The 16,565-nt window shown below is 44.6% G+C and overlaps 1 protein-coding gene across 15 annotated transcripts in view; it reads left to right on the forward strand.

Annotated features, from left to right (window-relative positions):
- Positions 1-16,565, forward strand: part of tnk2b (tyrosine kinase, non-receptor, 2b) — a 543,428-nt gene that overhangs the window by 427,246 nt on the left and 99,617 nt on the right. For all 15 annotated transcript variants that reach the window (XM_072474109.1, XM_072474118.1, XM_072474119.1 and 12 more), the window contains 2 exons: positions 10,964-11,176; positions 15,827-15,979. In XM_072474109.1, coding sequence (XP_072330210.1) covers positions 10,964-11,176; positions 15,827-15,979 — 366 coding nt within the window. The remainder of the gene's footprint in view (positions 1-10,963; positions 11,177-15,826; positions 15,980-16,565) is intronic.

Genomic DNA, 16,565 nt, shown 5'->3' on the forward strand with positions numbered 1-16,565 from the left:
GTTGGATTACCCGCGGACGAGGCGGTGTGTGAGAGACTCAGAAATGCATGCAGAATTACCTGCAGGTGAACGATACTGGAGAAGTCTCAGCAGCGGTGCTCTGGGAGGCACTGAAGGCAGTGGTGAGAGGGGAGCTGATTTCAATCTGGGCGTACAGGGACAGGACAGATAGGGCAGAGACGGACCGACTGATTAAGGAAATTCTACGGACGGACAGGAGTTACGCGGAATCCCCGAGGCCAGAGTTACTCAGGAAACGACAGAGGCTGTAGGCCGAATTTGGGGTGCTGTCTTCAGGCAAGGCTGTAGAGCAGCTTAGAAGGGTAAAAGGAGATTTATGAACACCGGGGCGAAGGCCAGTAGAATGCTTGCGCAACAACTAAGGAAGAGGGAAGCGGCTAGGGAAATAGGGAGGGTAGTGGATGGGGAAGGTAATCTAGTGGGTAAGGTCTTTAGGGACTTTTATAGGAAGCTGTACACTTCGGAACCTCCTGGGGGACCAGGGGGGATGAGGCGATTCCTGGACGGACTGACCTTCCCAAGAGTGGGGAGGGGGTTGGTGGACGCACAGGGGGCTCTGGTCAGGATCGAAGAGGTATTGGGGGGCCTGAAGGTCATGCAGTCGGGTAAAGCCACGGGGCCGGACAGGTATCCGGTGGAGTTTTCCAAAAGATTTGCCGGTATAGTGGGGCCGGTGCTGGTCAGAGGCAAGAGACAAAGGGAGTTTACCCCCGATGGTCGCAGGCCACCATCTCACTTATTCTGAAACGTGATAAGGACCCGGAGGCTTGTGGGTCATACAGGCCGATCTCTTTGATCAACGTAGACACCAAGTTACTGGACAAGATTTTGGCGACGAGAATTGAGGACTGTGTACCGGATGTAATTGTGGAGGACCAAACCGGGTTTGTAAAGGGGAGGCAGCTGGTGGCCAACCTAAGGAGGCTGCTCAACGTGATTATGATGCCCCCGGAGAGTAGGGAGGTAGAGATAGTGGTAGCCATGGATGCTGAAAAAGCTTTTGACCGGGTCGAGTGGGATTATCTGTGGGAGGTACTAGGACGGTTCGGGTTCGGGACGGGGTTCATCGACTGGGTGAGACTATTGTATCAGGCCCCGGAGGCGAGTGTAAGGACGAACAGGACGACATCGGACTACTTTAGACTGCACCATGGCGCAAGACAGGTCTGTCCTCTCTCCCCACTGCTGTTTGCGCTGGCCATAGAGCTGCTGGCAATTGCACTGAGAGCTCCTAGGGGCTGGAAAGGACTGGTCCGGGGGGGGGGAGTGGAACATAGAGTCTTGTTATACGCAGACGATCTGCTGTTATATGTATCGGACCCAATGGTGGGGATGGACGGTATTATTCTGAGGGAATTTGGCTGGTTCTCCGGATACAAACTGAACATGGCTAAGAGCGAGTTGTTTGTAATTCAGGCGAGGGGGCAGGAGGGTAGGCTGAAGGGTTTGCCGTTCAGGCTAGTGGGGGAGAGTTTCCGGTATTTGGGGATTCAGGTGGCGCGGGACTGGGGCAAGTTGCATAAGCTCAACGACTGAGGGAGGAGGTCCGGAGGTGGGATGCGCTCCCGCTATCATTGGTGGGGAGGGTGCAGACTGTTAAGATGACGATTCTTCCGCGGTTCTTGTTTGTTTTTCAGTGTCTCCCCATCTTTATCCCGCAGTCCTTTTAGAGGCTGAATAAAATTATTCTGCGATTTGTATGGGCAGAGAAGTCCCCGCGGATGAAGAGGGTGATGCTTGAAAGGAACAGAGGAGAAGGGGGGCTAGCGTTGCCGAACTTCAGCAACTATTACTGGGCGGCCAACATAGGAAATGGATGGTGGGTGCAGGGTTGGTTTGGGAGCGGATGGAGACTGCTTCGTGCAGGGGCACCAGCTTAGCAGCCGTGGTCACGGCACCTCTGTCGCTCCTGCCGGCACGATTCTCCACCAGCCCGATAGTGATGGCGGCTCTTCGGATCTGGGGCCAGTGGAGGGGGCATGTAGGGGAGGTAAGAGCATCGGTGTGGACCCCAATCTGCGGCAACCACCGATTTGCCTCGGGGAACATGGACGGGGGGTATCGACTGTGGAGGAGGGCGAGGATTGTGAGGATGGGGGATCTGTTCCTGGAAGGGAGCTTTCCAAGCATGAGGGCGCGGGAGGAGAAGTTTTGGCTGGCGAGAGGGAACGACTTTAGATACTTACAGGTGCGGGATATTGTACGCGGACTGGTGCCGTCCTTCCCACATCTCCCGCTGAAGGGGAGGCAGGACAGGGTAGTTTCTTGGGGAGAGGTGGGAGAGGGTAGAGTCTCAGACGTCTACAAGGAACTAATGGGAGCTGAGGATACGCAGACCGAGGACCTGAAGCTTAAGTGGGAAGAGGAACTCGGGGGCGACATGGAGGACAGTGTCTGGGCAGAACGCCTGAGCAGAGTAAACACGACCGCAACATGCGCCAGGCTCAGCCTGATCCAATCTAAGGCCGTGCACCGGGCCCACATGACGGTGGCCCGGATGAGCAAGTTCATCGGGCTGGAGGACAAGTGTGCTAGATGCGCCGGAGGGCCGGCTAACCATGTACACATGTCCTGGTTGCGCCTTAAACTCAGGGGGTATTGGCAGGGATTCGCAGATGTCATGTCCCGGGTATTGAAAACTGGTGTAATGAGCCCTGAGGTGGCAATCTTTGGAGTTTCAGAGGACCCGGGAGTCCAGGAAGAGAGAGAGGCCGACGTTCTGGCCTTTGCTTCCCTGGTAGCCTGGTGACGAATACTGTTAGCATGGTGGGACTCAAAGCCCCCGAGGGCTGAGGTATGGCTATCTGACATGGCGCGCTTTCTTGGCCTAGAAAAAGTCAGGTTCGCCTTGAGAGGGTCGCTACTAGGGTTTGCCCAAAAGTGGCAGCCATTTATTGACTTCTTTGCAGAGGAGTAAGCGTCAGTAGGGGGGGGGGGGGGACGAGGGTGCTCGGTAGAGTAGAGTAGGGGGATCTTGAGGCAGGTCCTTGCGTGAACAGAGCCGTGGTTTGCACTATGTTTAATTTGTGTCTTAACTTTTTTTTTGTACTGTACAATGTCACTTTTTCTATATGCCTAAAATACCTCAATAAAATTGTTTGTTTAAAAAAAAAAGAACAGGACATACCCAGGGATAGTGATGGTGGTGTCTGGGACATTATCTCTAAGGTATGATTCTGTGAGTATGATTAGATCATGCTGTTGCTAAACTAGTCTGAGATCGCACTCTCAATTTTGGCACAAATCCTCATGGGTTAGTGAAGTGGACATTGCAGGTTCAACAATGCCGGGTTTGCTGTTGTCATTTCAGGTGCCTAGGTTAATGCTGGGTGGATCGGCTTCATTCTTTTTTTCCCTAAAGGGCATCAGTGAACCTGATGGGGTTTTATCACACTACAGTGTTTCATAGTCATCATTAGACTTGTCATTCCAAATTTGTATTGAATGCAAATTCTATTGTCTGCTGTGATGGAATTCAAACTTGGGTCTCAAGAATATTATCCTGGCTCTCTGGAACATTAGTCCAGTGACAATACCACAATGCAACTGCTTTCCCTTGTCAAGATCATTCAGGATCTTTTCTTACCTTCAATCTTATTAAGTTCCCCACTGATGTTACCTGCAAGAGTGTCTCAATACTTTGAAGGATAACTTGAAACACTGGTTCTTAGTCGTGTATATTTGTTTGGAATAATATGAGGAGCAATGTACAACCCAGAGAGGAACCAGTCCACTCATTTTTAAACAGTAAAGAAAGAATATTTATTTAAGTAAAAGGGGGAAAAACACACACAACGAAAGACTAAAGTACACTATGATACTTAAGTACATTGATAAACTAAACATACCATTTTATCTGAGGTTACCTCTTGTTCCCAAGATACAGACAGTATCTTGTTCCCAAGATACAGGGGTAAGCCATGGGGTACGGACCTCTGGCACAGAGTCTGTCCCTGTTGCTCAGAAGGGAAGGGGGGAGAGGAGCAGAGCATTAGTAATTGGGGACTCTATAGTCAGGGGCACAGATAGGAGATTTTGTGGGAGCGTGAGAGACTCACGTTTGGTATGTTGCCTCCCAGGTGCAAGGGTACGTGATGTCTCGGATCGTGTTTTCCGGGTCCTTAAGGGGGAGGGGGAGCAGCCCCAAGTCGTGGTCCACGTTGGCACTAACGACATAGGTAGGAAAGGGGATAAGGATGTCAGGCAGGCTTTCAGGGAGCTAGGATGGAAGCTCAGAACTAGAACAAACAGAGTTGTTATCTCTGGGTTGTTGCCCGTGCCACGTGATAGTGAGATGAGGAATAGGGAGAGAGAGCAATTAAACACGTGGCTACAGGGATGGTGCAGGCGGGAGGGATTCAGATTTCTGGATAACTGGGGCTCTTTCTGGGGAAGGTGGGACCTCTACAGACAGGATGGTCTACATCTGAACCTGCGGGGCACAAATATCCTGGGGGGGAGATTTGTTAGTGCTCTTTGGGGGGGTTTAAACTAATGCAGCAGGGGCATGGGAACCTGGATTGTAGTTTTAGGGTAAGGGAGAATGAGAGTATAGAGGTCAGGAGCTCAGATTTGACGTCGCAGGAGGGGGCCAGTGTTCAGGTAGGTGGTTTGAAGTGTGTCTACTTCAATGCCAGGAGTATACGAAATAAGGTAGGGGAACTGGCAGCATGGGTTGGTACCTGGGACTTCGATGTTGTGGCCATTTCGGAGACGTGGATAGAGCAGGGACAGGAATGGATGTTGCAGGTTCCGGGGTTTAGGTGTTTTAGTAAGCTCAGAGAAGGAGGCAAAAGAGGGGGAGGTGTGGCGCTGCTAGTCAAGAGCAGTATTACGGTGGCGGAGAGGATGCTAGATGGGGACTCATCTTCTGAGGTAGTATGGGCTGAGGTTAGAAACATGAAAGGAGAGGTCACCCTGTTGGGAGTTTTCTATAGGCCTCCAAATAGTTCTAGGGATGTAGAGGAAAGGATGGCGAGGATGATCCTGGATAAGAGCGAAAGTAATAGGGTAGTTATTATGGGAGACTTTAACTTTCCAAATATTGACTGGAAAAGATATAGTTCGAGTACATTAGATGGGTCGTTTTTTGTTCAGTGTGTGCAGGAGGGTTTCCTGACACAGTTTGTTGACAGGCCAACAAGAGGCGAGGCCACATTGGATTTTGTTTTGGGTAATGAACCAGGCCAGGTGTTGGATTTGGAGGTAGGTGAGCACTTTGGGGACAGTGACCACAATTCGGTGACGTTTACGTTAAGGATGGAAAGGGATAAGTATACACCGCAGGGCAAGAGTTATAGCTGGGGGAAGGGAAATTATGATGCCATTAGACGTGACTTGGGGGGGATAAGGTGGAGAAGTAGGCTGCAAGTTTTGGACACACTGGATAAGTGGAGCTTGTTCAAGGATCATCTACTGCGTGTTCTTGATAAGTATGTACCGGTCAGGCAGGGAGGAAGGTGCCGAGCGAGGGAACCGTGGTTTACCAAAGAAGTGGAATCTCTTGTTAAGAGGAAGAAGGAGGCCTATGTGAAGATGAGGTGTGAAGTTTCAGTTGGGGCGATGGATAGTTACAAGGTAGCGAGGAAGGATCTAAAGAGAGAGCTAAGACGAGCAAGGAGGGGACATGAGAAGTATTTGGCAGGAAGGATCAAGGAAAACCCAAAAGCTTTCTATAGGTATGTCAGGAATAAGCGAATGACTAGGGACAGAGTAGGACCAGTCAAGGACAGGGATGGGAAGTTGTGTGAAGAGTCTGAAGAGATAGGCGAGATACTAAATGAATATTCTTCGTCAGTATTCACTCAGGAAAAAGATAATGTTGTGGAGGAGAATGCTGAGCTCCAGGTAAATAGATTAGATGGCATTGAGGTACGTAGGGAAGAGGTGTTGGCAATTCTGGACAGGCTGAAAATAGATAAGTCCCCGGGACCTGATGGGATTTATCCTAGGATTCTCTGGGAGGCCAGGGAAGAGATTGCTGGACCATTGGCTTTGATTTTTATGTCATCATTGGATACAGGAATAGTGCCAGAGGACTGGAGGATAGCAAATGTGGTCCCTTTGTTCAAAAAGGGGAGCAGAGACAACCCCGGCAACTATAGACCGGTGAGCCTCACGTCTGTAGTGGGTAAAGTTTTGGAGGGGATTATAAGAGACAAGATTTATAATCATCTAGATAGGAATAATATGATCAGGGATAGTCAGCATGGCTTTGTGAAGGGTAGGTCATGCCTCACAAACCTTATCGAGTTCTTTGAGAAGGTGACTGAACAGGTAGACGAGGGTAGAGCAGTTGATGTGGTGTATATGGATTTCAGCAAAGCGTTTGATAAGGTTCCCCACGGTAGGCTATTGCAGAAAATACGGAGGCTGGGGATTGAGGGTGATTTAGAGATGTGGATCAGAAATTGGCTAGCTGAAAGAAGACAGAGGGTGGTGGTTGATGGGAAATGTTCAGAATGGAGTTCTGTCACAAGTGGAGTACCACAAGGATCTGTTCTGGGGCCGTTGCTGTTTGTCATTTTTATCAATGACCTAGAGGAAGGCGCAGAAGGGTGGGTGAGTAAATTTGCAGACGATACTAAAGTCGGTGGTGTTGTCGATAGTGTGGAAGGAAGTAGCAGGTTACAGAGGGATATAGATAAGCTGCAGTGCTGGGCTGAGAGGTGGCAAATGGAGTTTAATGTAGAGAAGTGTGAGGTGATTCACTTTGGAAGGAAAAACAGGAATGTGGAATATTTGGCTAATGGAAAAGTTCTTGAAAGTGTGGATGAGCAGAGGGATCTAGGTGTCCATGTACATAGATCCCTGAAAGTTGCCACCCAGGTTGATAGGGTGGTGAAGAAGGCCTATGGAGTGTTGGCCTTTATTGGTAGAGGGATTGAGTTCCGGAGTCAGGAGGTCATGTTGCAGCTGTACAGAGCTCTGGTACGGCCGCATTTGGAGTATTGCGTACAGTTCTGGTCACCGCATTATAGGAAGGACGTGGAGGCTTTGGAACGGGTGCAGAGGAGATTTACCAGGATGTTGCCTGGTATGGAGGGAAAATCTTATGAGGAAAGGCTGATGGACTTGAGGTTGTTTTCGTTAGAGAGAAGAAGGTTAAGAGGAGACTTAATAGAGGCATACAAAATGATCAGAGGGTTAGATAGGGTGGACAGTGAGAGCCTTCTCCCGCGGATGGAAATGGCTAGCACGAGGGGACATAGCCTTAAACTGAGGGGTAATAGATATAGGACAGAGGTCAGGGGTAGGTTCTTTATGCAAAGAGTAGTGAGGCCGTGGAATGCGCTACCTGCTACAGTAGTGAACTCGCCAACATTGAGGGCATTTAAAAGTTTATTGGATAAACATATGGATGATAATGGTATAGTGTAGGTTAGATGGCTTTTGTTTCGGTGCAACATCGTGGGCCGAAGGGCCTGTACTGCGCTGTATTGTTCTATGTTCTATGTTCCCTAAACTCACTGAGACACCCCTTTGCCCAAGTATCATCCTATTTTAGGAGATCTATATAAATGTCAAATCCAGTTAATAGTTAAGGCACAATAGGTGTAGGTGACCAAGTCTGGGCAAACGTCACTTCCCGGTTCAGCAAAGGCACAAAATTGTGTCTTTCGAGGGGAATATCTGCAATCTGCCGTGGCTCTGAATGTTAGATGGAACAGACCTCCATGGCTCGGATCATAGATGTTTGACTGTTGAATGGAAACTAGCCTCCTTCCCCAATGAGAGAGCTAGCAGTTATACTGTTCAGTCTCTGATATCCCACCCTGTGGATTCCGCTGTCTACATTTCTCAAATTTCTTTAGAAATTATCTATTGTATAGCTCCACCGATGTCTGGTAAACAAGATTTCTGTTATGGCCATTCGCACCTCAATATCTCTGGACACCTGATAATCTTGTTACTGGGAAAATTGCATCACATTATTCCTCTAGACTCCTGCTAGTTTTGTTACGTGTCTATTATTTTGTTTTCACCTCAAGTTCAATTTTAACCTTGTTAATTTCCCAAATTCCTAACACTCTTCTAAACTCCAGTAGAAACAAGCCCAGCCTGTCCAACCTATCCTCATAAAACAATCTGCTCATTCCAAGTATCAATCTAGTAATCCATCCCTGACCTGCCTCCGTTCCATTTGCATATTTCATTAAAAAAGGAGACCAAAACTGCACACAGTATTTGAGATGTGGTTTCACCAATGCCCTGTATAACTGACGTGGAACAGTCTTACCTTTATGTTCAATTCCTCTCATACTAAAGGAAAGCATGCCAGTAGCCTTCTTGATTATGTTCTGTACCTGCATATTAACTTTTTGTGACTCATGGGCGCGAACAATTTGATCCCTCACTCAGCACCTCTGAATTCTGCAGGTGTTCTCTATTTAATAATACTCTTAAGTAAACTTCAATTTCCCACACTGTACTCCCATCTTCCAGACCTTTGCCCACTCACTCTATCTATATCCGTCAGCAAACTCCTTATATCTTCATCACAATATGCTTTCTTACTTATCTTTGTGTTATTTGCAAATTTTGTTACCATGCTTCGCTCCCCTCATCTAAGTCATTAAAATGAATTGTAAAAAGTTGAGGCCCCAGCGAAGGCACCTGCCGAATTCCAGTCATTAATTCTGACAACTGGAAAAAGACACATTTATGTTTTCTGCCAGCCAATCTTCTATCAATGTTAATATGTTACTTGCTACACCATGCAGTTTTATTTTCCGCAGTAACCTTTGATGAGGCACCTTATGAAATGACTTCTAGAAATTCAAACACAGTACATCTGCCGGTTCCCCTTTATCCACAGCACACAGGGCATCACAGTGGTTAGCACTGCTACCTCCGGTTGAAAGGGACCGTGGTTCAATTCTGGTCTTGGATGACTGTCCATGTGGTGTTTGTACTTTTCCTGTGCCTGCATGGGTTTCCTCCGGGTGTTCCGATTTCCTCCCGCAGTCCAAAGATGTGCAGGTTAGGTGGATTGGCTGTGCTAAATTACCCCTTCGTGATAATAATAAAAATAATAGGGTGAGGAAGTGGGCCTCGGTAGGGTACGCTTTCAGAGGGTCGGTGCAGACTTGATGGGCCGAATGGCCTCCTTCTGCGCTGTCGAAATTCTATGTGTTACCCCTTGTTATGGGCCAGGGTTTAGAGAACACCAAAGTATATCATGGAGTTCACCTGACCTACAACTGTTTATAGGTTTTGGTTATGAGCACAAGGGCCTACTCTTCAGTTGTTATGCAATAGAGGCCTTAAGCACTTTAAATCAAAAACAAAGTTTATTCTACAAATTCAGTTAACATTTTATAAACACACACAATAAGCATTTTTATCAACTACAAACATACATCCCCCACACAGCTGCGGTACTCTATATTTAACCTTTAATAACTTCCCTTTTACTGATTCGTTCAAGGAACAACATCCATAAATCAGACAATCCCTTTTTCCACAAAACAGTAGGTTTGAATTCTTTACAGAAAACATGTATCACTTTTAAATTGTCAAGTGATCTGGGCACCTTTTAACATATAGAGAGAGAGAGACCAAAATAAACCTTCTTTGTCTGAATGCAGCTCCCAACTGTCTAAACCGAAAGTAAAACACAGCCACAAACAGCTCCCAGCTCAAAACGAAATTAAAAGAACAACAGCCCAGCTCCACCCACACAATGACATTACTGAAGGTATTTGATAAACACACATTTCTTAAAGGGACATTCCCATGACACCTTCAAAGAGCTCGAATAAATTGATTAAACATGATTTCCCTTTCACAAAACCAGGCTGACTCTTCCAAATTAACATGAGTTTTTCTTTGTGCCCAGCTATAACTTTTAAAAAATTGATTCTAACAACTGCCCATGACAGACAGCAAGCTAACTGGCCTATAGTTGCTTGTTTTCTGCCTCCGTCCCTTCTTAAACAGAGGGGTTATATTTATTACTTTGCAGCCTGATGGAATCTTTCCAGAATATGGGAAAGTTTGGAAAATTAACACCAACACATCTACCTTATTAAAAGACCCCAGGATGAAGTTCACCTGGACCCAGATGGTTGTGAACAGACAACCCAAATTTGTTTATTGATTATAAATGAAAAGGAGTGCTTTCCCAGTTACTGAAAATGAATGCTAATTTTGTGTATTGTGTGACATTAAAAAGTGGGCGACCAGGGGCTTTTCACAGTAATTTCATTGCAGTGTTAATGTAAGCCTGCTTATCCTCTGATTTTAGTTTCTCTGCTGTTTGGCCTTTAACACCTTTTATTCTCTCTGAGGATTGCCATTAGCACTCTTTTCCCTTGGTCTCTGTGGCTATGACTTACCTTTCATTCCCTCACCCTACAGTTTAAATATCTCTCACTTTCTATGCCTTTTAGCTTTGACAGAGGGTCATCTGGACTCAACGTTAGCTCTTACAGATGCTGCCAGACCTGTTGAGATTTTCCAGCATTTTCTCTTTTGGTTAATGTAAGCCTACTTGTGACAATAAAGATTATTATTATTTATCTGCCCAATCTGCACTTGAATGTTGCCAGAGTTTCTCCGTTGGCCACTAACTCAAAGTGAAGTTTGCAGCCCCCTGATTCTGTGAGTGAATAAGTTCCTTCTCAATTCAGCCTCCTTTACATTTGAATTTCATTGTGGTTTCCTGTTAATTTCTGGAAGTACATCCTATTTGCATCGTCCCACTCCCACCAATGAGAGAGGAAATAGCATGTAATCGACTGTTTGTTAAACTTATTATTGTTTTCCCAAGGCCACTTGTTGGCACTGAACTGTCCGTCTGATATCATGAATGTTTGATATGGGAAATAGTATGTCATGTTGGTATTGTAGGGACATTTTTGCTACACTTGTTTGAATTAGATGAGGGATTTGAATCAGGGGGACACTGGGCTGTTCACAGTGGTTTGTATATTTCCAGGTGTTTAGTGGAAAACGTCCTGAATCTGAATTCCAGCCTCAGCCAGGAGCAACATTTCGCAAACTACCAACTCCTCCGCCACCACCGGCTGAAGGGAACCAGACACTGACGTGTCTGATCACAGAGAAAGATTTAACACTTCACGAGAAGCTAGGTGATGGGTCTTTTGGAGTTGTGAAGCGGGGTGAATGGCAGTCACCTTCTGGAAAAATTGTAAGTACATGTTCACAGAGTGATGACACTTGAAAACTAGATTAAAATTAAAAACAAAGCCCACTGATTGAAGCTAATTATAAGTTGTCTATTTAACATTGTTGAAACAAATCCTCTTATTCTTTTGTTAAATAACCAAGATGTATTTATTCTATTCTTTACCATGTCTATGCAATTTGAATTTCCTTTGTGTCCACTTGCATGACTGTTCTGCTGTCAGACCTGAGCATGTTACTTTTATCTCACTTTTTCCCTCTTCTCTTTATCCCTCACACTCCTCTCTTATCACCCCTTCCTGTCACCCAGTCATGTCACGTTTCATTTCCCCTTTCTAGGATACTTAATACCACACACCCTCCCTCCGTCAGTCCTTAATTTTTACACTGCTTTTCTTCTCTCTTACTGCTCTCCGAGGCTGAATACCTCTTGGATAAGCCCACAGCCTCCCTCGATGCCTCGCTTGATGTTCTCTAAGGGCCCATTGAGCCATTCCCTTTATATAAGTCCCATCCTCTTTTTTTTCTCTCTCTCTCTGATGTGTTGAGTAGACCCTCTGGGATGTAATCTCTTCAACCATCCCATTCCACTCAGCCCTTCTAGTGCTGATTCCTTGCAAGCCATGGGTTTGTGCATCACATTCATTTGTGGACTAGAACCTTTCCATTCACAACTTTACTGTAAAGAATTGCATTGGCAGTGCATCCTTTTTGGAAGCATGAATATTGAATGATTGTTTCATGCCCATTATTGAAGCTTCACCACCTTGTTTATTTTCTACCAACTGTCCGTCCAAACTGGCACAGTAATGTTGCGGACCTAGTCATCAAATTCCAAATTCTCTAGAACTGAGATGGTATACAGGTCAGGAAGGATTGAACATGCTCGGGAAAGACGAGTTTATAGGGTGACCTGATTGTGGTCTTTACGATAGGGTAGGTTTGGAGAATTTCTATTTGCTGTATATCGTCACTCAGAAATTTAATAGTGAACTTAGAGGAAACATGATTAAGATTTGGAACTCGCTACCACAAGGAATAGTTGAGGCATGAAGTTTAGGTGAATTTAAGGGAATGCGCGATAAACACATGAGGGATAAAAGAAAAGGAAAAATATAGAGTGGGAGGAGGCTGATTTGAATCATAAACTTCAGCAGGCACCAGTTAGCCTAATGACCTGTTATTATGCTAGAAATATTTTGTACATTCTGACAAGAGGTTCGAGGACTGAAGGGGGTGAATTTCATTATTAGTCTGCTTTAGGAAGTGGGTGTTGTAAGAACTGCGAGTTGTAATATAGAACTGAATCCCTTTGCCTTAAGCTGTTGGTTTTCTGTTATTCTGAAAGACTTTCTGCAGGAACATCATTCATGTTCCCACAGTCCAAAGACGTGGATTGGCCATGCTAAATTGCCCTTAGTGTCCAAAAAAGTTAGGAGGGGTTATTGGTGGAAGTGAGGACTTAAAGTGGGTTGGTGCAGACTCGATGGGTGGAATGGCCTCCCTCTACACTCTATGTTCTAATGTTCCTGTTAATACAAATAATTGATAACTGTTTCAAGATAGAAAGCAGATAGTGCGAATAAAGGATAGTTATTGAGTGTGGCAGAAGGTGAGGAGTGATGTTTCACAAGGATCAGTGCTGGGACCACTATATTCTCAATTTACATTAAATGTTTGGACTTTGGAATTATTACAATCCAGATCCCAACAGTTGCTACGATAATTTGTAAGACTGTGAGGAAAGAATACTTCACTCCAGGAGTGATTTGATGCACAAATAATGATATGGTATATCAAAACAAACTTTTATTACTAACACAGTATTAATAACTTTAACCGTATAAATACAAATAGCTTTCAATTACCAGTTAAGCAATGCTTATCAATATAATGACACAATAACCCTTAACTGCTATCTTTATTTCCACTCAAACATCACCCATCTCAAACCAAAATCCACTTTTAAATACAGTTAGCAGACTCAGGAACACTTGATGTAAAGAGACATCCTGGATAACCACTTTGAGGAAGCGATATCCTTCAGGAACCCGCTGCAGGTTCTTGCCTGTCTCAACTTGCTGTTTAAACTGCCTATCCTGTTCACAGGCAAATCTTTAACTCACTGCCTTGAAATCAGCTGCTCTTGGTCTGTCCCCAATCAAATCTTTAACTGAACTGTTTGGGAAGAAACTGCTAGTCTGTCTACATCTTTAACTGAACTGAATTGAGAGCAGCTGCTTGTCTTCTGTTCCCCTTCAAATCCAGAGCTAAACTGAAATTTTAACATCTGACTACTTCAGTCCTGGCTCCTCCCATTAACTACCTCATCTCACTAAGCTGAACACAATGTCTCTAATTATCTACGAAACAAAAGTCCATTATTCCAAACTTTCACGATGCTTTAATTGCACCTCTTGTAGCCACAAAGCCTGACTGCGTTGCAAACCAGGATTTTTCAAAACACTTCTGCAGCACACACACACACATTAACTCAGAATTCTAAACTTTATTGCACTAAATACATATTATTCAATGTATTTGAAATTCCTACATTCATCATAGGAAACACAATTTCTCAATCCAAATTAGTTGCAAAATGGAAAATAATTAGCGAACAAAGTTCAATGCAGATAAATGTGAGGTAGAGCATTTTCATTGGAAGAATCGGGAGCTCTTTATTATTTGGAAGCAGCAAGTCTAAGTGGAGTGGAAGTACAAAGGAATCTTGGAGTAACATTTATCAATCACTAAAAGCTGTGCCACAGGTCAGCATGGCCATAAGAAAAGCAAACCAAGCACTAGCTAGAGGGATAGAATTGAAAAGTAAGGAAGTTGTGCTAAGCCTGTAATGAACCTTGGTTGGACCACACTTGGAGTACTGTGTGTAGTTCTGGTTGCCATATTATGAAAAGGATATAGAGGAACTACAGAGGATATAGAGAAGATTTACAAGGTTGATCCCAGAAAGGATGGCACTATGTATCTGGAAAGGATTGACAGGGTCTCTTCTGTCATGAAAAATGGCCAAGGAGTGACCTCAAGAGGGCTTTAAAATTGTGTTTTAACAGAGTGTTTCCTGTTGTGGGGAAGTGCATAAATAGAGGCCATCAATATAAGATAGTCACTAAGAAATCCAATGGAGAATTCAGAAGATACTTCTTCCTCCAAAGAATGGTGAGAATGTGAAACCCACTAGCACAGGCTTTGATTGAAGAGTAACGTGCGTTGTGGATTATGGGGAGCCTGTCGACGTACTGCACTTCTAGGAGGCATTTGATAATTGTTATTGTGGAAAATAAAAGCTCATGGTATAGGGGTTAATATATTAGCATGGATCGAAGATTGGCTGGCTGGCAAAAAATAGAGAGTATATATAAATGGGTCTTTTTCTGATTGGCAGACAGTAATGCGTGGAATACTGCAGGGATCTGTGCTGGGGTCTCAACTTTTTACAATTTATACCAATGCCTTCGATGAGGTGAGTTAGGCATGGTAGCTAAACTTTCATATGACGCAAAGATAGGTAGGAAAATATGTTGTAAAGAGGACATAAGGAGGCCGGAGGTGGGTACAGTTAGGTTGAGTGAGTGGGCAAAAATCTGGCAGATGAAATATAAGGTGGGAAAATGTGTAGTTGTTCACTTTGGCTGGAAGAACAAAAAAGCAGATTATTATTTAAATAGAGAATGCCTGCAGAGAGGGGCAAAGGGTCTAGGTGTTCTCGTGCATGAGTCACTAAACATGAGTATGCAGGTACAACAAGTAACTAAGAAGGCTAATGGAATGCTATCCTTTATTATGAGCAAAATAGAAAAGTAAGGAAATTATGCTGCAGTTATACAGGGCATTGGCAAGACCACTTCTCTAATGCACCTCTCGAATGCTGCAAGCAGTTTTAGTCTCCTTTTTTAAAGAAGGGTGTAAATGCATTGAAACGGTTCAGAGGAAGTTTACTAGGTTGATACCTGAAATGAGCAGGTTATCTTGAGGATGTGTTAGACAGGCAAGGCTTGTTTCCACTCGGGTTTAGAAGAGTGAGGGGTGACCTGATTGAAGTATATAAGATCCTGAATGGTATTGACATGGTGGATGTGGAAAAGATGATCCTCTTCTCTGTGAGTCTAGAAATAGGGACCACTTTTTTAAAATTAAGGGTCGACCTTTTAGGACAGAGATGAGGGTTGTCCGACTTTTGAGCTCTCTTCCACAGTGTCATTGAATATTTTTAAGGCAGAGGTGGATAGATTCTTGTTCGGCAATGGAATCAAAGGTTATCGAGGGTAGATGGAGGTGTAGAATTAGAAACACAAACAGATCAGCCATGACCTTATTGAATAGCAGTGCAGGCTCGAGAAGCGAAATGACCTACTTCTCCTATTTTGTATGTATAGTATGGATGTATTGAAGGGAAAACTGGACAAGCATATGGGCAAGAATGGAATAGGCGGTTACATTGGTCAATGTAGATGAGAAAATCTGTGAGGACGCTCAAGTGGAGCAAAACACCCACCTGCACTGGTTGGGTGGAATGGCCTGTTTCTGTATCACATATCCTATATAACCCTGTGCAATAAGTGCTCTGGCCGCATCTGGATTCCAGTTCACAAGCGTAGCTGGTACTTAACGCTAATTCACACTTGCATTTTACCAGATGAATGTGGCTGTGAAGTGCTTGAAAACCGATGTATTAAATCAACCTGATGCTCTTGATGATTTTATACGAGAAGTCAATGCCATGCATTCTCTTGACCATCTCAACCTTATTCGCTTGTACGGTGTCGTACTGACCCACCCGATGAAAATGGTAAGCAAAATGTCAGAGAAATTACAGAAAAACCTCTGAAATGTGCCTCTTTCTGCCTTATGATCGGTAACAGAACAAAGCAGCTGCAATTTATGCTCCCACTTATGTACTCTGACAATGTGTCTTAACTACAAATTCAGTCGTGTGATGTTTCAATTTCCAACGTTTATGGTCTCCTCTGAGTGAAGCTGCCAAATACCTGTCGCATTTAATTTGAAGCAGTGTTGGATTTATGTCCTTTGGGAACGGAATGGGCCTGGCCAAACATGTTCACCTGATAGTCAGTTTAATATGGGAACATAGGGCAGCACGGTGGCGCAGTGGGTTAGCCCTGCTGTCTCATGGCGTCGAGGTCCCAGGTTCGATCCTGGCTCTGGGTCACTGTCCGTGTGGAGTTTGAACATTCTCCCCGTGTTTGCATGGGTTTCACCCCCACAACCCAAAAGATGTGCATTGACTAAATTGTCCCTTAATTGGAAAAAAATAATTGGGTACTCTAAATGTATTTAAAAAATGATGGGAACATTGATCCTTACTGTTTGGAATAAAATAAAATGCAAGTTACATAAGTTACAAGATTCTAACC

The sequence above is a fragment of the Scyliorhinus torazame genome, chromosome 14 (assembly GCF_047496885.1).
Source record: "Scyliorhinus torazame isolate Kashiwa2021f chromosome 14, sScyTor2.1, whole genome shotgun sequence".
Taxonomy (NCBI): Eukaryota; Metazoa; Chordata; class Chondrichthyes; order Carcharhiniformes; family Scyliorhinidae; genus Scyliorhinus; species Scyliorhinus torazame.